Source organism: Dryobates pubescens, chromosome 40, assembly GCF_014839835.1.
Source record: "Dryobates pubescens isolate bDryPub1 chromosome 40, bDryPub1.pri, whole genome shotgun sequence".
Lineage (NCBI taxonomy): Eukaryota > Metazoa > Chordata > Aves > Piciformes > Picidae > Dryobates > Dryobates pubescens.
Window position 1 is genome coordinate 2,231,896 of NC_071651.1, and position 19,602 is coordinate 2,251,497.

At 70.4% G+C, this 19,602-nt stretch overlaps 2 protein-coding genes across 2 annotated transcripts; both read left to right on the forward strand.

Moving 5' to 3' along the window:
- The first annotated feature begins 475 nt into the window (after nucleotides 1-475).
- METTL1 (methyltransferase 1, tRNA methylguanosine) lies at nucleotides 476-7,036 on the forward strand. The gene is made up of 6 exons (XM_054177501.1): nucleotides 476-568; nucleotides 1,055-1,185; nucleotides 1,822-2,006; nucleotides 2,749-2,862; nucleotides 5,685-5,786; nucleotides 6,856-7,036. The coding sequence occupies exons 1-6, from the start codon at nucleotides 489-491 to the stop codon at nucleotides 6,979-6,981; spliced, it is 738 nt and encodes a 245-aa protein (XP_054033476.1). The 5' UTR covers nucleotides 476-488; the 3' UTR covers nucleotides 6,982-7,036.
- Nucleotides 7,037-8,208: 1,172 nt separating this feature from the next.
- Nucleotides 8,209-14,927, forward strand: LOC104304660 (25-hydroxyvitamin D-1 alpha hydroxylase, mitochondrial). The gene is made up of 10 exons (XM_054177358.1): nucleotides 8,209-8,403; nucleotides 9,535-9,725; nucleotides 11,307-11,503; nucleotides 12,045-12,245; nucleotides 13,218-13,372; nucleotides 13,452-13,618; nucleotides 14,135-14,216; nucleotides 14,302-14,402; nucleotides 14,640-14,736; nucleotides 14,814-14,927. The coding sequence occupies exons 1-10, from the start codon at nucleotides 8,209-8,211 to the stop codon at nucleotides 14,925-14,927; spliced, it is 1,500 nt and encodes a 499-aa protein (XP_054033333.1).
- The last annotated feature ends 4,675 nt before the right edge of the window (nucleotides 14,928-19,602 follow it).

Sequence of the window (19,602 nt, forward strand, 5' to 3'; positions counted from 1 at the left end):
GGCAGGCACAGGAGGGCAGCGGGACTGGCACTGGGCAGACTGGGGAGCACTGGGGCAGGCACAGGAGGGCAGCGGGACTGGCACTGCGCAGACTGGGGAGCACTGGGGCAGGCACAGGGCAGTGGGACTGGCACTGGGCAGACTGGGGAGCACTGGGGCAGGCACAGGGTAGTGGGACTGGCACTGGGCAGACTGGGGAGCACTGGGGCAGGCACAGGAGGGCAGCGGGACTGGCACTGGGCAGACTGGGGAGCACTGGGGCAGGCACAGGAGGGCAGCGGGACTGGCACTGGGCAGACTGGGGAGCACTGGGGCAGGCACAGGAGGGCACTGGGCTGGCACCGAACCCTTCGCCGCTCGCACGTGCGGCCATGGCGCCAATCGGCGGCGCTGTGCGATGACGTCACGGCGAGTTGGCCAATCGGCGGCGGCCCCGCGCGGTGCTGACGCCATCGCCCCGCGCCCGGCGCTCACGCCGCGGAGCCGCCATGGCGGAGGCGCTGCCGCAGAAGCGATTCTACCGGCAGCGGGCACACGCCAACCCGCTGGCGGATCACAGCCTGCTCTAGTGAGTGCGTCCGGCACCGGCGCTCCGCGGTGCGGCTCCCCCTGCCCGCCCCCGGCACTCCCCCCGCGGCCCTCCCGTTAACCCGCGCCCCCCACCATGGCTCTCCCGGTAACGACCACCCTGGTGACATCCCCTCCTCGCCCCCCCCGGCCCTCCCGGTAACGACCGGCCCGGGACTCTCCATCCGGCTACCAGCCGTCCCGGGTCCCCCTTCTTCCGCGGCCGGTTCTGGTACCTGGAGCTGCCGTTATGTCCTCAGACGGCACTGCCGGTACCCGGCACCCCCCGCTCTGAGCCCACCCCGGTAAGACTCGGCCCGGGACCCGTCCTCAGCACCTCTCCCGGGAACACCACCCCCCCTCCCCTCCGTGGTCACCCCCGGTAGTTCCTCCAGCCCGGCCTGGCACCGCCGGGGTCTGGTTCTCTTCCCGCCCCGCTCGGTGACGCGACCCCCTGTGCCCCCTCTCGGTGCCGCCGGTGCCGCAGCCCCGCCAGGCCGCAGGACATGGACTGGGCCTCGCTGTTTCCTGACTTCTTCCCGCCCGCCGCCCCGGCCGAGCAGCCCCCGCCACGCGTGGAGTTCGCCGATGTGGGCTGCGGCTACGGGGGGCTACTGGGTGAGCTGAGTGGGGGGGCTGGGTGAGCTGTGGGGGGCTGGGAGGGGGGAGCCGGGGGGGGCTGGGTGAGCTGTGGGGGGCTGGGAGGGGGGAGCCGGGGGGCCTGGGTGAGCTGTGGGGGGCTGGGAGGGGGGAGCCGGGGGGGGAATGGGTGAGCTTGGAGGGGGGGACTGGGAGGGAGGACCCGCGGTGCCCCCAGTGGTGGTGCTGGCCCCGTCCCGCTGCGCCCCGTCCCGCTGCGCCCCGTCCCGCTGCGCCCCGTCCCGCTGCGCCCCGTCCCGCTGCGCCCCGTCCCGCTGCGCCCCGTCCCGCTGCGCCCCGTCCCGCTGCGCCCCGCGGCAGTGGCGCTGTGCGCAGCCCCCCGCCGCAGTGTGTGCGTGTGGCCGCGCGGTGGCGTTGTGCGCAGCCCCCCGCCGCAGTGTGTGCGTGTGGCCGCGCGGTGGCGTTGTGCGCAGCCCCCCGCCGCAGTGTGTGCGTGTGGCCGCGCGGTGGCGTTGTGCGCAGCCCCCCGCCGCAGTGTGTGCGTGTGGCCGCGCGGTGGCGCTGTGCGCAGCCCCCCGCCGCAGTGTGTGCGTGTGGCCGCGCGGTGGCGCTGTGCGCAGCCCCCCGCCGCAGTGTGTGCGTGTGGCCGCGCAGTGGCGCTGTCGCCGCTGTTCCCCCGCACGCTGATGCTGGGGCTGGAGCTGCGGGTCAAGGTCGCTGCCTTCGCCGGGGCTCGGCTGCGGGCGCTGCGCGGGGCCCAGCCTGGCTGCTTCGGCAACGTCGCCTGCGTCAGGGCCAACGCCATGAAGCACCTCCCCCACTTCTTCTGCAAGGCGCAGGTGGGGACCGCCCCCCAGAAGCAATAGTCCCTCACTCCCCCTCCCCAAAATATCCTTGAGACTCCCCCCAATAGCCCCGAGACCCTCCCCAAATGATCCTCAAACCTCTCTACAGTACCTCTTAGAACCCTCCTGAGCCCCCCCAAAAATAGCCTTGAGCCCCCCCAAAAGTCGCCCTGAGACCCCCCCCAAGAGGAATTTTCCATTCCCTTCCCATATAATCCTCAAACTTCTCCAAAGTATCTCTTAAACCCCCCCCGAGACCCCCCTCAAGAAACGCCCCCCTGAGACCCTCCCCACAGAATGCTGCTCCCCCCCCACCAATAATCCTGGGACTTCCCCAAAATATTCCTTAGAACCCCCTCCCCCAACCCCCCCCCAGGACACCCCCTGAGAAAACCACCCTGGGACCCCCCCCAAACCGTCTGAGATCTCAACCCCAAAATACCCCTGAGACCCTTTCCCCCTCCCCCCCCCAAAGCCTCCACCCCCTGCCCAAATAATCCTGAGACCCCCCCCCAGATACCCCTTGGGTCCCCTGTCCTGAGCCCCCTGATGAGGCTTCCCCTCAAGGACAAACCCTGGGACCCCCCCCAAAAACCTCTGGGGGCTCCCCCACCCCCGGGGCCCCCCTTCCAAACTCACTCCTGGGACCCCCCTGTAAGAAACAACTGAGACCCCTTCTCAAAATCCCCCAGGGGACCCTTCCCATTCATGCTGTGCCCCCCCCGTGCCCCCCCAGCTCTCCAAGCTGTTCTTCCTGTTCCCGGACCCCCACTTCAAGCGCCCCAAGCACAAGTGGAGAATCATCAGCCCCACGCTGCTGGCCGAGTACGGCTACGTGCTGCGCCCGGGGGTGAGCCTGCGCCCCCTGCCCTGCCCCCTGTGCGCCCCCTGCCCTGCCCCCTGCCCTGCCCCCTGCCCTGCCCCCTGCCCTGCCCCCTGCCCTGTGCGCCCCCTGCCCTGCCCCCTGTGCGCCCCCTGCCCTGACCCCCTGTGCGCCCCCTGCCCTGCCCCCTGCCCTGCCCCCTGTGCGCCCCCTGCCCTGCCCCCTGTGCGCCCCCTGCCCTGCCCCCCTGTGCGCCCCCTGCCCTGCCCCCTGCCCCCTGTGCGCCCCCTGCCCTGCCCCCTGTGCGCCCCCTGCCCTGCCCCCTGTGCGCCCCCTGCCCTGCCCCCTGCCCTGCCCCCCTGTGCGCCCCCTGCCCTGCCCCCCTGTGCGCCCCCTGCCCTGCCCCCTGTGCGCCCCCTGCCCTGCCCCCTGCCCTGCCCCCCTGCCCTGCCCCCTGCCCTGCCCCCTGTGCGCCCCCTGCCCTGCCCCCTGTGCGCCCCCTGCCCTGCCCCCCTGCCCTGACCCCCTGTGCGCCCCCTGCCCTGCCCCCTGTGCGCCCCCTGCCCTGCCCCCTGTGCGCCCCCTGCCCTGCCCCCCTGTGCGCCCCCTGCCCTGCCCCCCTGCCCTGCCCCGCCCCCCTGCCCTGCCCCCTGCCCTGCCCCCTGCCCTGCCCCCCTGTGCGCCCCCTGCCCTGCCCCCCTGTGCGCCCCCTGCCCTGCCCCCTGCCCTGCCCCCCTGCCCTGCCCCCCTGCCCTGCCCCCTGCCCTGCCCCCTGCCCTGCCCCCTGCCCTGCCCCCTGTGCGCCCCCTGCCCTGCCCCCCTGTGCGCCCCCTGCCCTGCCCCCCTGTGCGCCCCCCTGCCCTGCCCCCCTGCCCTGCCCCCCTGCCCTGCCCCCTGCCCTGCCCCCCTGTGCGCCCCCTGCCCTGCCCCCCTGTGCGCCCCCTGCCCTGACCCCCTGTGCGCCCCCTGCCCTGCCCCCTGCCCTGCCCCCCTGCCCTGCCCCCCTGCCCTGCCCCCCTGTGCGCCCCCTGCCCTGCCCCCCTGTGCGCCCCCTGCCCTGCCCCCCTGTGCGCCCCCTGCCCTACCCCCTGCCCTGCCCCCTGTGCGCCCCCTGCCCTACCCCCTGCCCTGCCCCCTGTGCGACCCTGCCCTGTGCGCCCCCTGCCCTGAGACCCTTGTCCTGAGACCCCTGCCCTGACCCCCTGCGCCCCCCCTGCCCTGCGCCCCCCCTGCCCTGAGCCCTACCCTAAGCCCCCTGCCCTGAGGCCCCCACCCTGAGCCCCCCTGCCCACCCCCTGTCCCCCCCAGCCCTGAGCCCCCCTGCCCAACCCCCTGTGCACCCTCTGCCCCCCCAACACACCCCCCCAACCCCCCCGCACACCTCTGCCCCCCCTGCTCCCCCCAAACCCCACCCTGCACACCCCCAGCCCCCCACACTCTCAACCCCCCCTGCACACCCCACCCCCCCCCTGCACAGCCCTGCCCCCAGACCCCCCCTGTATCGCCAGGGCTGTTCTCAGGACCCCTCTGTCCCCCCAGCACTACCCCCAGGGCCCCCTCTGCGTCCCCTTGGTGGTCTCCATGACCCCTCCGTGTCCCCAGGACTGTCCCCCGGGCCCCAGCCGTGTCCCCATGACTGCCCTGGGGACCCCCACGGTGTCCCCACAACCCCTTCTCAGTCCCCACCTGGCTGTGTGTCCCCTGCCCTCCCCATGGCCCCAGGACCGCCCCTGGGACCCCCCCTGCGTCCCCACAGCCTCTTTATGTGCCCCCAGTGCCTCATAGCCCCCTGGGCTGTCCCCCACCCCCTTCCTTGCACCCCCAACCCCCTCCCCGTGTGCCCTGGGGGCGGCGCCTGGGGGCACGGGCTGCGGCGGGGCGGTGCCTGGGGGCGGTGCCAGGGGGCGCGGGCTGCGGCGGGGCGGCGCCTGGGGGCGCGGGCTGCGGCGGGGCGGTGCCTGGGGGCGCGGGCTGCGGCAGGGCGGTGCCTGGGGGCGCGGGCTGCGGCGGGGCGGTGCCTGGGGGCGCGGGCTGCGGCGGGGCGGTGCCTGGGGGCGCCTGGGGGCGCAGGCTGCGGCGGGGCGGCGCCTGGGGGCGCGGGCTGCGGCGGGGCGGTGCCTGGGGGTGCCAGGGGGCGCAGGCTGCGGCGGGGTGGTGCCTGGGGGCGTGGGCTGCGGCGGGGCGGCGCCTGGGGGCGGTGCCTGGGGGCGCGGGCTGCGGCGGGGCGGTGCCTGGGGGCGCCTGGGGGCGCGGGCTGCGGCGGGGCGGCGCCTGGGGGCGCCTGGGGGCGCGGGGCGGCGCCTGGGGGCGCGGGCTGCAGCGGGGCGGCGCCTGGGGGTGGTGCCTGGGGGCGCGGGCTGCGGCGGGGCGGCGCCTGGGGCCGCCTGGGGGCGCGGGCTGCAGCGGGGCGGTGCCTGGGGGCGCGGGCTGCAGCGGGCCGGTGCCTGGGGGCGCCTGGGGGCGCGGGCTGCAGCGGGGCGGTGCCTGGGGGTGGTGCCTGGGGGCGCGGGCTGCAGCGGGGCGGTGCCTGGGGGTGGTGCCTGGGGGCGCGGGCTGCAGCGGGGCGGTGCCTGGGGGTGGTGCCTGGGGGCGCGGGCTGCAGCGGGGCGGTGCCTGGGGGTGGTGCCTGGGGGCGCGGGCTGCAGCGGGGCGGTGCCTGGGGGTGGTGCCTGGGGGCGCAGGCTGCGGCGGGGCGGTGCCTGGGGGCGCCTGGGGGCGCAGGCTGCGGCGGGGTGGCGCCTGGGGGCGCCTGGGGGCGCGGGGCGGCGCCTGGGGGTGCGGGCTGCAGCGGGGCGGTGCCTGGGGGTGGTGCCTGGGGGCGCGGGCTGCAGCGGGGTGGTGCCGCGCAGGGCCTGGTGTACACGGTGACCGACGTGGCCGAGCTGCACCGCTGGATGCTGAGGCACTTCGGGGAGCATCCTCTGTTTGAGGAGGTGCCCCTGGAGCAGCTGGTGGGCACTGGGGGGGCACAGCTGGGAACCAGTCTGGAGCTGGGAGCTGGGTGGAGCTGGGTGGGAGCTGGCTGGGAGCGGGTGGGAGCTGGTTGGGAGCGGGTTGGAGCGGGTGGGAGCTGGTTGGGAGCTGGTTGGAGCGGGTGGGAGCTGGCTGGGAGCGGGTTGGAGCGGGTGGGAGCTGGCTGGGAGCGGGTTGGAGCGGGTGGGAGCTGGTTGGAGCGGGTGGGAGCTGGCTGGGAGCTGGTTGGAGCGGGTGGGAGCTGGCTGAGAGCGGGTTGGAGCGGGTGGGAGCTGGTTGGAGCGGGTGGGAGCTGGCTGGGAGCTGGTTGGAGCGGGTGGGAGCTGGTTGGGAGCTGGTTGGAGCGGGTGGGAGCTGGCTGGGAGCTGGTTGGAGCGGGTGGGAGCTGGCTGGGAGCGGGTTGGAGCGGGTGGGAGCTGGTTGGAGCGGGTGGGAGCTGGCTGGGAGCTGGTTGGAGCGGGTGGGAGCTGGCTGGGAGCGGGTTGGAGCGGGTGGGAGCTGGTTGGAGCGGGTGGGAGCTGGTTGGGAGCGGGTTGGAGCGGGTGGGAGCTGGTTGGGAGCTGGTTGGAGCGGGTGGGAGCTGGTTGGGAGCTGGTTGGAGCGGGTGGGAGCTGGTTGGGAGCTGGTTGGAGCGGGTGGGAGCTGGTTGGGAGCTGGTTGGAGCGGGTGGGAGCTGGTTGGGAGCTGGTTGGAGCGGGTGGGAGCTGGCTGGGAGCGGGTTGGAGCGGGTGGGAGCTGGTTGGAGCGGGTGGGAGCTGGTTGGAGCGGGTGGGAGCTGGCTGAGAGCGGGTTGGAGCGGGTGGGAGCTGGCTGGGAGCTGGTTGGAGCGGGTGGGAGCTGGTTGGGAGCTGGTTGGAGCGGGTGGGAGCTGGTTGGGAGCTGGTTGGAGCGGGTGGGAGCTGGCTGGGAGCGGGTTGGAGCGGGTGGGAGCTGGCTGAGAGCGGGTTGGAGCGGGTGGGAGCTGGCTGGGAGCTGGTTGGAGCGGGTGGGAGCTGGCTGGGAGCGGGTTGGAGCTGGCTGTGAGCTCTGTGTCCCCCTCCCCCCCAGGCCCAGGACCCCATCGTGTCCCTGCTGGGCACTGCCACCGAGGAGGGCCGCAAGGTGCAGCGCGGAGGCCGCGCTGCCTTCCCTGCTGTCTTCCGCCGTGTGCCTGACCCCGGGGGGGACACCTGAGGCACAAGGCAGGGAGAGGCCACACCTCTGTCCCCCCCTGCCAGGTGTCTCTGTCTCCCCCCTGGCCCCCTCCCTCTGCAATAAAGTCCCCCCAGTGTCCCCAGGAGCTGAGCTGTCACTGCTGCCTCTTCCCTGCCCCAGGGGGCTTGGGAATTGCCCCCCTCGGGGGAGTTTGCCCAGGGGAGGGTGTCAGGAATTGCCCCTCCCCTAGGGTAACCTGGGTCTGGGGGTTAGAAGTTGCCCCCCAGGGGTACATCTGGGGGGGTCTGAAATTACACCATCCCCTCCCCCCCCCGGGGTTATTTGGGGGGCAGGCAGGATTTGTGCCCATTGCTCCCTGCTGTAATTTGGGGGTGGTTGGGAATTCCCCTCCCCCCGTGGGGTAATTGGGGGGGGATCAGAAATTGCCTACCCAGGGGTAATTTGAAGGGGGGGTGTCTGAAACTGCCTTCCCAGGGGTAAATGGGTGGGGGGGATCAGGAATTGCCCCCCCCGGGTGTGATTTGGGGGCTCTCAGGCATTGCCCCTCCCTGGGATAATTGGGGGGGGTGTGTGTGTCAGGAATTGCTCCCCACCCCCAGGGATCTTTGGGGGGGGTGGTCAGCAATTGCCCACCATGGGTTTTTTGGGGGGGATGAGGAATTTCCCCCCCCCCGCCAAGCAGCAGAGGGGAACCCTCCCCCTTCCCCCTCCCCCCCCCCCCCTCCCCATTTCCCACCCCCTCAGGGGGTTTCCAGCGCCAGTTGCAAGCAGGAAATTCCCAGGGAGCAGCAAGGGAGGGGGGGTTGGGGGGAGGGGGCTGAGAGGTTGAACTGGGAGGGAATGGAAGGGGGGAAGGAGGCTGCTGGGAAGCAGGCAGGGTCTGGGCTGGGGATGCGCAGAGCCAGGCTGGGACTGGCGGACACTAGGACCCAGTAGTCAACTTGGATCGGGGGCGGGGTAGGGTTAGGGCTGCCTCGTGAGGGCCCGCGGCCCTTCCCGCGCTCTGATTGGCCAGAGCGCAGCTTTCATGCAAATCACGCAGCGGGAGTGCGGGGGCGGAGTTCGCATCGTTAGGGGGCGGGGCTGCCTGCCTTGTGGGCGGGGTTTGCGCCCAGTGGGCGGGGCCGGCGCCACTCCACGTGGGCGCTATAAAGCTCCCCGCCGATGCCCGCGGCCCATGCGAGGCGCGTCCCGGTGCCCCCCCCGGACCCTCCTGTCCCCGCGGCCACCCTCCGTGCCCCTGCCATGCCGCTGAGCCTGCGCCTGCCCTCCCTGGCAGCTCTGCTGTCCCGCTGCCTGCCCGAGCTGGGGGTCCCCCGCCTCCCCCCTTCTGCCACCCGTGGTCCCCGCGGCTTGGCAGAGATGCCAGGGCCCAGCCCTGCTGCCTTCCTCTATGAGCTGCTCTGCCGGGGAGGCCTGCGGAGGCTGCACGAGATGCAGGTAATGGGGTGGGAGGGGGTGGCTGAATGGGCCCCCCCCCCTGGAGCTAGGGGCATGAGGGACCTTGTGTCACCACCCTGGAGCTTGGAGGAGCCGGGGGGGGACCCCAGTTCCGTTGTCTTGGGGTTTAGTGGTACAGAGGGAGCCTGATCTCACCCTCTTGGACTCGGGGGGGGCAAGGGGGACCCCAGGTTTACCACCTTGGGGCTTGGAGGGGGCAGCAGGATCTGGGTCTGACCGCCCCAGGGCTTGGAAGGGACAGCAGGAGCCCAGTGCCACCACCCTGGGTGTGGAGAGGACACAGGGACCCAATTCTCACTACTTGGATGCTTGGAGGGGGCCAGAGAGAACCCCAGCAGCGCCGCCTCGGGCTCGGCACAGCAGGACCCTGGCTGCGCTGCTCTGAGGCTCGCTGGGGACAGCAGGAGCCTTGTCCCGCTGGCCTGGGGCACAGAGGGCCTGGAGGAGCCCCACTACCCTGGGGCTTGAAGTGAGGAGCTCGATGTCACTGCCTCGGAGCTGGGACGTGACAGAAGGGACCCCGGTCTCACTGTCGTGTGTCTTGGAGGGGACAGGGCGGGACTCTGGTCTCTATGATCTGGAGCTTGGAGGGGACAGTGGAGACCCCAGCCCCACCAGTCTTGGGCTCGGAGGTGACCAAGGGTGCAGTGTCTCAGTCCCTGGGGCTTGGAGACAACAGCGAGGACCTGGATCCCCCTGCCCTGGAGCTCAGAGGGAACAAGGGGACCCCTGTGACATTGTCCTGGGCTTGGATGGACTGGGGACACCTTGATCTCAGTGCACTGGGGCTCGGAGGGGACAAGGGGACCCTGATCTCAACCCCTGGGGCCAGGGACCAGCCCCGGGCTCTCCCAGGCAGCTGCTGCTAATGGTTAACCCCTGCCGGGTGCCCTGTGTGTGCCCTGGCAGCGCTGCCAGGGTGGGTGGGCAGCAGCACCTAGGACGGCGTCGGGGCTGGGGGGGGGGCACCCACGGATGGGCACAGCGAGGCTGGGAACTTTGGGACACCAGGACCACCCCGCGGGCAGTTCTCTCTTACCTGGCATCCCCCTGAGGCTCCGGAGTCCCTTCCTCGGTGCCGTCCCGGTGCCACGTCCCGGTGCCCCGCAGGTGGAGGGTCGTGCCCGCTACGGGCCGGTGTGGAAGGCGAGCTTCGGGCCCATCCTGACCGTGCATGTGGCAGAGGCAGGGCTGATCGAGCAGGTGCTGCGCCAGGAGGGCGAATTCCCGGTCCGCTCCCAGCTCTCCTCCTGGAAGGATTACCGGGAATGCCGCGGGCGAGCCTGCGGGCTGCTCACCGCGTGAGTGGGGCGGGGGGCTGCGGGGAGGGGGCTGGGGGCTGGAAGGGGAGTACGGCGGTGTGGGGGCTGTGGATGGGGTTTGGAAGGGGAGTCCAGGAGTCTGGGGGCTCCACACCAGGGTCTGGGGGCTGTGGATGGAGTCCTGGGGGCTGCACTTGGGGGTCTGGAAAGGGAGTGAGGGGGTCTGGGGGCTACCATGGAGTCTGGGGTTGTGCTTGCGGTCTGGGGGCTGCATACAGGGGTCGGGGTCGGGGCTGCTCATGGGGGCTGCATCTAGGACTGTGTGGAGTATCCCTGGCAGGGGGCTGGGGGCTGCATGTGGGGGCTGGGGGCTGTGTATGGCACTTCGAGGCCTGTGCCTGGGTGGTCCATGGGGCGTTTGGGGTGGGGGGTTTGCACAGAGTCGGGGGAGGGCAGGGGGGGCAGGGGGTGTGCACAGGGTTGGGGGCTGTGCAGGGGTTGGAGTCTGGGGAGCTGTGGGGCTGCAGACAGGGCTGAGACCTTCCTGGGGGGGGTGCCCCCATGCTCCCCCGGGCCCCCCTGTGCCCCCCTCCCCGTTCCGGGAAGGGTGTCCCACAGGGCTCAGCCGTGGGGCGGATGTGGGGAGGGCCTGGCGAGCCTGGGGTGACTCAGGAATGATTCAGGGCTCCCCCCCGGGCCCCCAGCCCCTTGCTCAGGATGTGAGTAACTGCCCCGGGAGTGGCAGGGCCGTGCGTGGGCACAGGGGCACCGGGGTGGGTGCCCTCCGAATCGCCACACACAGCCCTGGACCCTCCCGGACCCCTTTGTGTGCAGCCTCCCCCCAGCTCCCTCTGCAGCCCCCCACCTTCTGCTCTGACCTCTGACCCCTCCCTGTCCTCCCCCCGCCCCGAGTGGGGATGCCGTGGGCACCGGGGCGTGTGCGGGCCCGCTGGCACAGGCAGGTGCCCACGCTCGTGGCTGGGGTGTGCCAGGCTCTTCCTCTTGGGGGGCCCTGGCAGCTGTGTCCCCACACGTCCCTGCATGTCACTGACAGCCACCCGTGGCCCCGGTCCCCACCCGTGGCCCTGGGCATCACCCACATCTCCCTGCGTGGCCCTGTCCCCTCCAGTCCCCTTGCATGTCCCCTCTGTGTCCCTGACCCCCACTCGTGTCCCTATCCCTCACCCACATCTCCCTGCGTGGCCCTGTCCCCTCCAGTCCCCTTGCATGTCCCCTCTGTGTCCCTGACCCTCACTCGTGTCCCTATCCCTCACCCACATCTCCCTGCGTGGCCCTGTCCCCTCCTGTCCCCTTGCATGTCCCCTCTGTGTCCCTGACCCTCACTCGTGTCCCTATCCCTCACCCACATCTCCCTGCGTGGCCCTGTCCCCTCCTGTCCCCTCTGTGTCCCTGTTCCCCGCCCGTGTTCCCAGGCACCACCTGTGCCCACTCGTGTCCCCATACATCACCCACATCTCCCTGCATGTCCTCTCTTGTCCCCTCCACGTCCCCACTCCCCACCCGTGTCCCCGCGCATCCCTCCTGTCTCTTGCACGTCCCCTGCAGTGCCCCTTCCCCGCCCGTGTCCCCTCGCGTCACCAGCGTCCCCTGGTCCCGCAGGGAGGGCGAGGAGTGGCAGAGGCTGCGGCGCCTGCTGGGGTCGCTGCTGCTGCGGCCGGGGGCGGCCGAGGGCTTCGCGGCGCCGGTGGCCGCCGTGGTCCGGGACCTGCTGCGGCGCCTGCGGCGGCAGCGCGACCGCCACCCCCGGCAGCTGGTCCCCGACGTCGCCACCGAGTTCTACAAGTTCGGCCTGGAGGGTGAGGGAGGGGACACGCAGGGGACACGCAGGGGACACCGGCGACGTGTGGGGTCCCTGTCCCCACGGTTCCTGTGACCTCCAAGGTCTCCAATGTGCCTCTGTCCCCGTGACCTCCATGGCCCCCAGGGTCTCCTCCTCTCCCTCAGGGGCTCCCTGTGTCCTCCAGGACCTGCCACGTCCCCATGTCCTCCACGGTTCCTGTGTCCTCCAGGCTGTCCCCAAGGGTCTCAGGGGTTCTCCACGTCCCCAGGGACATCCCCAGGGTCTTCCACGTCTCCCTCTGTCCTCCCTGGCATCCGGTGTCCCCAGAGCTCTCTCTGCCCCCCACGGTGTCCCCAAGGATACCCCCAAGGCTCTTTCCCACGGTGCTCCTCATGTCCCCCAAGCTCCTCCATGTCCCCAGGGCTCTCCAGTGTCCCCCAAGCTCCTCCATGTCCCCAGGGCTCTCTGCTCTCCCCAGGGCTCTCCAGTGTCCCCCAAGCTCCTCCATGTCCTCAGGGCTCTCTGCTGTCCCCTGACTCTCCTCCCCTGCTCCCCAGGCATCTCCTCGGTGCTCTTTGCCTCCCGCCTGGGCTGCCTGGAGCCGGAGGTGCCGCGGGACACAGAAGCCTTCATCTGCTCCATCCACACCATGTTCCTCCTCACCCTGCTCACCATGGCCATGCCCAAGGCCCTGCACCGCCTCTGCCCCAGGCCCTGGCAGAGCTTCTGCGAGGCCTGGGACTTCCTCTTCACCTTCGGTGAGGGCACACAGGGGACAGCTGGTGGCACTCAGCCATGGGGGCTCACTGATGTCCCTCAGCCATGGGGGCTCACTGATGTCCCTCAGTCATGGCGGCTCAGCTGATGTCCCTCAGCCATGGGGGCTCAGCTGATGTCCCTCAGCCTTGGGGGCTCACTGATGTCCCTCAGCCATGGGGGCTCAGCTGATGTCCCTCAGCCATGGGGGCTCACTGATGTCCCTCAGCCATGGGGGCTCAGCTGATGTCCCTCAGCCATGGGGGCTCACTGATGTCCCTCAGCCATGGGGGCTCAGCTGATGTCCCTCAGCCTTGGGGGCTCACTGATGTCCCTCAGCCATGGGGGCTCAGCTGATGTCCCTCAGCCTTGGGGGCTCACTGATGTCCCTCAGCCATGGGGGCTCAGCTGATGTCCCTCAGCCTTGGGGGCTCACTGATGTCCCTCAATCATGGCGGCTCAGCTGATGTCCCTCAGCCATGGGGGCTCAGCTGATGTCCCTCAGCCTTGGGGGCTCACTGATGTCCCTCAGCCTTGGGGGCTCAGCTGATGTCCCTCAGCCATGGGGGCTCAGCTGATGTCCCTCAGCCTTGGGGGCTCACTGATGTCCCTCAGTCATGGCGGCTCAGCTGATGTCCCTCAGCCTTGGGGGCTCAGCTGATGTCCCTCAGCCATGGGGGCTCAGCTGATGTCCCTCAGCCTTGGGGGCTCACTGATGTCCCTCAGTCATGGCGGCTCAGCTGATGTCCCTCAGCCTTGGGGGCTCACTGATGTCCCTCAGCCTTGGGGGCTCAGCTGATGTCCCTCAGCCTTGGGGGCTCACTGATGTCCCTCAGCCTTGGGGGCTCACTGATGTCCCTCAGCCTTGGGGGCTCAGCTGATGTCCCTCAGCCTTGGGGGCTCACTGATGTCCCTCAGTTGTGGAGGCTTAGCTGGGGGACAGAGTGATGCTCACAGGGCTCTGTCCCCTCCAGCCCAGGGCCACATTGACCGGCGTGTGGCCGCGGTGGCCGAGCAGGGCACAGCCCTGGGGCAGGGCTGCCTCACTGACCACCTGGCCCAGCAGCAGGTCCCCATGGAGCTCATCTACGGCAACGTCACCGAGCTGCTGCTGGCTGGGGTGGACACGGTGAGCAGGGGGCCTGAGGGGGGGGTCCCCTTCACCATGGGGGTCTCGCTGATGTCATCATCGCCTCCCTCCACCCCAGATCTCCAGCACCCTGTCCTGGAGCCTGTACGAACTGGCACAGCACCCAGGGGTGCAGGAGGCTCTGCACCAGGAGCTGGTGGCAGCACTGGGCACCAGCTGTGACCCCTCAGGCACTGCGCTGGGCAAGGTGCCCCTGCTGAGGGCTGTGGTGAAGGAGACCCTGAGGTGGGGCTGGGGGCACAGGGATGGGACGGGGATGGGGATGGGATGGGATAGGGATGGGGATGGGGTGGGGATGGGGATGGGATGGGATTGGGATGGGGATGGGACAGGGATGGGGATGGGATGGGATAGGGATGGGGGTGGGGATGGGGATGGGATGGGATTGGGATGGGGCTGGAGTGGGGTGGGGGTGGGGATGGGATGGGGATGGCATTGGGACAGGGACAGGAATAGGACAGGGATGGGCATGGGGTCAAGGGTGAGGATGGGGACAAGGATGGGGACAGGGCTGAGGGAGAGGATGGTACAGGGACAGGGATGGGCTGAGGCTGGGGGAGATGGGAGGGGTGGGGATGAGGATGGGGACAAGGATGGGGTTGGGGACAGGGATAGGTCAGGGACGGGTATAGGGTCTAGGGGGGACATGGGGACAGGGATGGGACCGGGATGGGCATGGGGGACATGAAGATGAGGCTGGGGCCAGGCTGCCCTCGGTGCCAGGCCCTGCCGTGCCCGCAGGCTGTACCCTGTCATCCCTGCCAACGCCAGAGTCATCCCCGACCGCGACATCCGTGTGGGCGACTACCTGGTGCCACGCCAGGTGAGCCGGGGCCCGCTGCCACCTCTGCCAGCCCGGCTGGGTGCCCACGGCCCTGCTCACCCCTGCCTGTGTGTCCCTCCCGCAGACCCTCATCACCCTCTGCCACTACGCCGCCTCCCGGGACAGCTGCCACTTCCCGGAGCCCGATGCCTTCCGGCCGGAGCGCTGGCTGCGCCCCGCGGGCCCCGCCCCCCCAGAGGGCACCACCCCCTCCGAGAGCACCCACCACCCCCTGGGCACCCACCAACCCATGGGTACCAACCACCCTGCAGGCACCACCCCCTCTGCGAGCACCCACCAACCCATGGGTACCCATCGCTCTGAGGGCACTCACTGTCCCGTGCGCACCCACCACCCCGAGGGCACCACCCACCCCACGGGCACGCACCACCCCACGGGCACGCACCACCCTGCGGGCACCCACCACCACCCCTTCGCCTCGCTGCCCTTCGGCGTGGGCAAGCGCAGCTGCATCGGTCGCCGCCTGGCAGAGCTGGAGGTGCACCAGGCACTGGCACAGGTGACAACCAAACCTCCCCTCCCCCCGCCGCCAGCTGTGCCCAGCTGTGCCTCACGCCCATCCCTGCCCTGGCACAGATCCTGCTGCGCTTCGAGGTGCGGCCAGAGCCCGGCGGTGCCCGCGTGCGCCCCATGACCCGCACGCTGCTGGTGCCCGAGGCCTGCATCAGCCTCCAGTTCCTCGACCGCTGAGTGGGCGCCGAGCGGGGGCCTGCCCCCTGCGGGCACCCCTGACCTCCGCGCTGGCCCTGGGCCCGGCTGGCACTGCGGGCGTGCAGCTGGCAACGGAGCCTGGTGGTGGCCCTGACCCCAGCGGTGTCCTTGCCCGGGGTGGTGCCAGCGCTGGCTGTGCCGCCGCGGTGCCCCCCGCCTGCAGCTGCTGTCCTTGGGCTCTCCCAGGGTTTATTTATTGGCCAATAAAGGATTATTTTTTGGGGGGGTTGGTGCCAGCTGCTCCCTGTACCCCCCCCGGGCACCGCCAGGTGACTCAGTGCCCGCCGTGCCCCCACCCCTCGGCAGTTGCCGGCTGGGGACCTGCCCCGACCTGCCCTCAGCACCCAGGGCTGACGTGGCCCTGCCGGCGGCGCTGGCCCGGCCCCGGGTGGGGGCACAGGATGGGCACCCCCCGCCCTCAGCGCCCCCCCACCTGCCTGGCAGCACCACATGGCGTGGGGGAGGGGTGTCCCGAGTGGGGTCCCGGCGGCAAAGTGGTGCCAGGGTCCCTGTGTGGCCTCCCCCAGGTCTCCACCCCCCCGTGGCTGTCGCCCTCCTCAAGACTCTCCTGTGGTCCTCACCTCGTGACCCTCCTGTCCCCCCCACCCGTGACCCTCCTGTCCCCCCATGGTGTCCCGAGCGGGGTGGTGGGGAGGGGTCCTGCCCTAGGCCGGCCACGGGAGGGTTAACACGGGGGGGGCAATGTCGCAGGTGGGGACAGGTCTGACGTCAGCAGCAGGGACTCTGGACCCTCGTGGGGTCCTGGCTGCAGCCGAGCGTGGTGACACCAGCACGGGGCTGGGGCACCCGTGGGACCCTCTGACCCCACGGCAAGGGCTGGTGGGGGGATAGCGTGGGGTGGGGGGGCTGGGGTGACCACTCGTGTCCCCCAAGGTCCCCATCTGGACCCCCCGCGGGTCCCCTGCTGTCGCCGTGGGGTTGCTTCAGCATCACAGATAGAGCGGGAGGGGCGGTCCTGAGACATGCCCCCGCCCCCCCCAGGCCCCCAGTGTCCCCCGTGGGTGCCATGTTCCCTGTGGGTGCCCTCCCCAGTAATTCTCTCCTCCAGGCCCCTGTGACCCCCCCCAGACAGTGGCCTCTGTCCCCATCCCCATCCCTTCCACGGCACCACCTCCTCTAGTGTCACAGCTGTCCTGTGTCCCCCGTGGGTACAGCATCCCCAGTGGGTGCCGTGTCCCCCGTGGGGGTCCCTCCCGGCCCCTCTAGTATCCCCTCTCCACGGCACCACTGGTCTGGAGTCCTGCCTGTCCCGTGGGCACTCCAACCAGCCCCCCCTGCCCCTCCATTTGTCCCCGGGGGTTCTCTGTCCCCCGTGGCTGTTCCCTCCCCCAGGTCATTCTTTCTTCCAGATCTCTGTCCCCCCCCGGGGCCGTGTCCCCTGTCTCCAACCCCTGTCCCGTGTCCCCCCCACGGCATCACTTGCTCCTTGTGTCCCCCCAAGAGCCACCCGCCTCCCACGCGTGTCCTTCAGTGGGTGCAGTGTCCCCCGTTGGGGTCCCTGTCGGTCACTCTTTTCCCCCAGCCCTTGTCCCCTGTCGTGCCCCCACTCCCACGGCACCACCTGTGTCCCCACCTACCCACCCCCATCCCGCCTCGTGTCCCCGTGTCACGCGTGGGTGACCCTCCCTGTACCTCTTTATTCAGCCCCCTCTGTGTGTCCCGCCCCGGGCCGTGTCCCCTCCCGGCCTGTGTCATCCCCGCTCCTCCCGCGTGTCCCCACAGCCAGCGCTGTCCCACGCGTGCTCCCCGTGGGTGTCCCTCTCGGTTACTCTTTCTTCCAGTCCCGTGTCGTGTCCCCCCCCCGGGCACCACTCGTCCCCACATCTCCCGTGGATGCCTCCCGCCGCCCCCTCCTCGGCCGCGGGTTCGAGCCCGGTCGCGGCCTCGCGTCGCCCCCAGCCCCAGCCGGGACCCCCCCCCCGCCCAGCCCCTCGTCCCCCCAGGCCCTTCCGGCCCCGGCTCCTTGGTTCCGCTCCCCTCGGCCCCGCCCCCGCCGCCCGGTCCCGCGCGTGCCGCCCGGTGAGTCCCGCGACACCCCCCCCCCCGCGCACGTGCACCGGGGAGGCCCTGAGCGCCCCCCCTAGCAGAGGTCCCGGGGCGAGGAGGGGGCGCTGGGGGGCCTGGGGGGGCCGGGGGCTGGTGGGGGCTGAGTGCCGGGGGGTGCTGGGTGCCAGGGTTTGGGGGTGCTGGGTGCCAGGGTCTGTCTGTAGGTGCTGGGTGCCAGGGGGTGTGGGGTGCTGGGTGCCAGCTGGCAGTGGAGGCTGTTTGGAGGGGCTGGGTGCCATCTGGGGGAGTCGTTTGGGTGGGCTGCTGGGTGCCAGGGCTGTGGTGGGCACTGACAGGTGGTTGCTGGGTGCCATTTGGGACTTGCTGGGTCAGCTGCTAGTTGCCATCTGGGGCTCATTGAGTCACTGGGTGAGTGCCAGGCCCTGGGTGCCACTGATGGGCAGTTGCTGGGTGCCATCTGGGGGTTATTGGGTCATTTGGTGGGTGCCGTCTGCCAGGTGCCAGTCCCTGGGTGGGCGCTGATGGGCAGTTGCTGGGCGCCATCTGGTGGTCATTGAGTTGGTTGCTGGGTGCCAGTCCCTGGGTACCACCTGGGGGTCACTGTGTTGGGGGCTGGGTGCCACTCCCGGGTGGACACTGCCAGGCGGTCTGTGGGTGCCAGCCCTGGGCGGGCACTGCGGGTTGTTTGCTGGGTGCCAGCCCCGGGTTGGGCGCAGGATGGCACAGGAGCAGTCTGAGCCGGTGGCAGAGCCGGGGGTGGGAGCCTATGGCAGGGGGCACCAGGCGCGGTGCCGCCGCAGCGGGCAGCTGGTGGCGCTGAAGAGCGTGCGGGTGCTGGGCACTGCCAACGGGCTGCCCTTCAGCACCAGCCACGAGGTCGCCCTCCTCAAGCGCCTCCAGCACTTTGACCACCCCAACATCGTCCGGTGAGTGCCGCCCCCGGTGCCCCCCTGCCAACCTCTGTGCCCTGGCACCCACCCCGGGGGGTGGAGAGGGGAGGGAGAGGCTTCTGGGCTGCAGGAGAGCCTTGAGTGCCCAGATGCCATCTCCTGCCTCTTGGCATCACCTCCTGCCTCTGGGCGTCACCCCCTGACCCTTCACTCCATGGCCATGGGGGTGAGTGCCAGGAGCTGGGCACCCAGCTGCCACCCTGGCTGGGGGTCAGGAAGCCTCAATGTGTGTCTCCTGCCCCAGGCCTGCCCCTCAACACCGTCAAGGTGGGCAGGGGTTGGGCAATGGGCACCAGGAGCCTGGGGGGGGTGGTGGGTGGGAGGTGCCCTGCTGATGCCAGGGCCGTGCCCTCAGGACCTGATGCAGCAGTCCCTGGGGCTTGGGCTTCCTGCGCTCCAACTGCATCATCCACTGCGACCTGAACAGCCTGGTGACCAGCAGTGGGCAGGGCAAGCTGGCAGACTGCAGCCTGGCACCCATCTACAGCTGCCAGATGGCACTGACCCCCGGGGTGGGTGCTGGAGGGGGGCTGGGGGGCACAAGGAGGGGGGCGCTGGGAGGGTGCAGCTCATGGTGGCCGGGGGGTGGTGGCTGTGAGGTCAAGGAGCTGTAGGGCTGGAGCCAAAGAAGCTATGGGGCCCAGGTCTAGGTCTAGGTGGCCACAGGTCTTGGTGGCCATGGGTTGGTGGCCATGAGGTTAAGGGTTGAGGTCTAGTGGTCATGAGGGTTGGTGGCCATGAGCTGAAGGAGCTGTGGGACTCAACTAGGCTGAGATCTAAGTGGCTGCAGGTCTTTGTGGCAATGCCAGCGACGAGCAGTGTGAGCAATCCAGCAGTGCAGGCCTAGAGCCTGACATGGTGGTAGCCACGCTCAGCATGAGTGCAGAGCCAGCTAGCAGGGTACCAAACAGTGCTGTGCCTGCAGCATGTAACTAAAGCAGGACACTGGTAGCTAGAAGCACAGCAAGTTCTCTCGGGACAGCAGGACATGCACCGGCACCAACAACCCTCGCGTGTCAGCAGTACTTGGACCAATAATCCATAACAGTGTGCTGTGTGGTCACTCACAGGGAACCAGTGAGGCCATGCCAACGAGGCACTCCCAGTTTATATAAGCTGTAGAAGTTCCCTTGCTAGGCACTGCTGCCTGTCCTATCCCTTCTCCTTCCATGCTATGCTTTACTGTGCTATACTCACACCCTAGGCCTGTGCCATAGGCCTGCCATGCTGGAACAATAAAGGATCGATACTTGATCATATTGATCAGCTGTGTTGATTCCAATCTCCGCCGCCGATAGGTCTTGGTGGCCATGGAGTGGTGGCCATGAACCCAAGGAGCTGTGGGGCTCAGGGAAGATCTAAGCCTAGGTGGTCTCAGGTCTTGGTGGCCAGGAGCTCAAGGAGCTGCAGGTCCCAGCTGGGCTCAGATGGTGCCCACAGGACTGGGTGGCCATGGGGCTCAGCTGGTGGCCATAGGTGGTGCTCAGGCTGTGCCCAGCTGAGCTGTGGCCATGGAGGGGCCCAGACTGTGCCCAGCTGAACTGTGGCCATGGGGGTTGCCCAGGGTGTGCCCAGCTGAGCTGTGCCCTGGGGGCTGCCCAGGCTGTACCTGCTGAGGCTGGCACCGCCGCAGGTGACGCTGTGGTACCGAGCGCCGGAGGTGCTGCTGCAGGCCT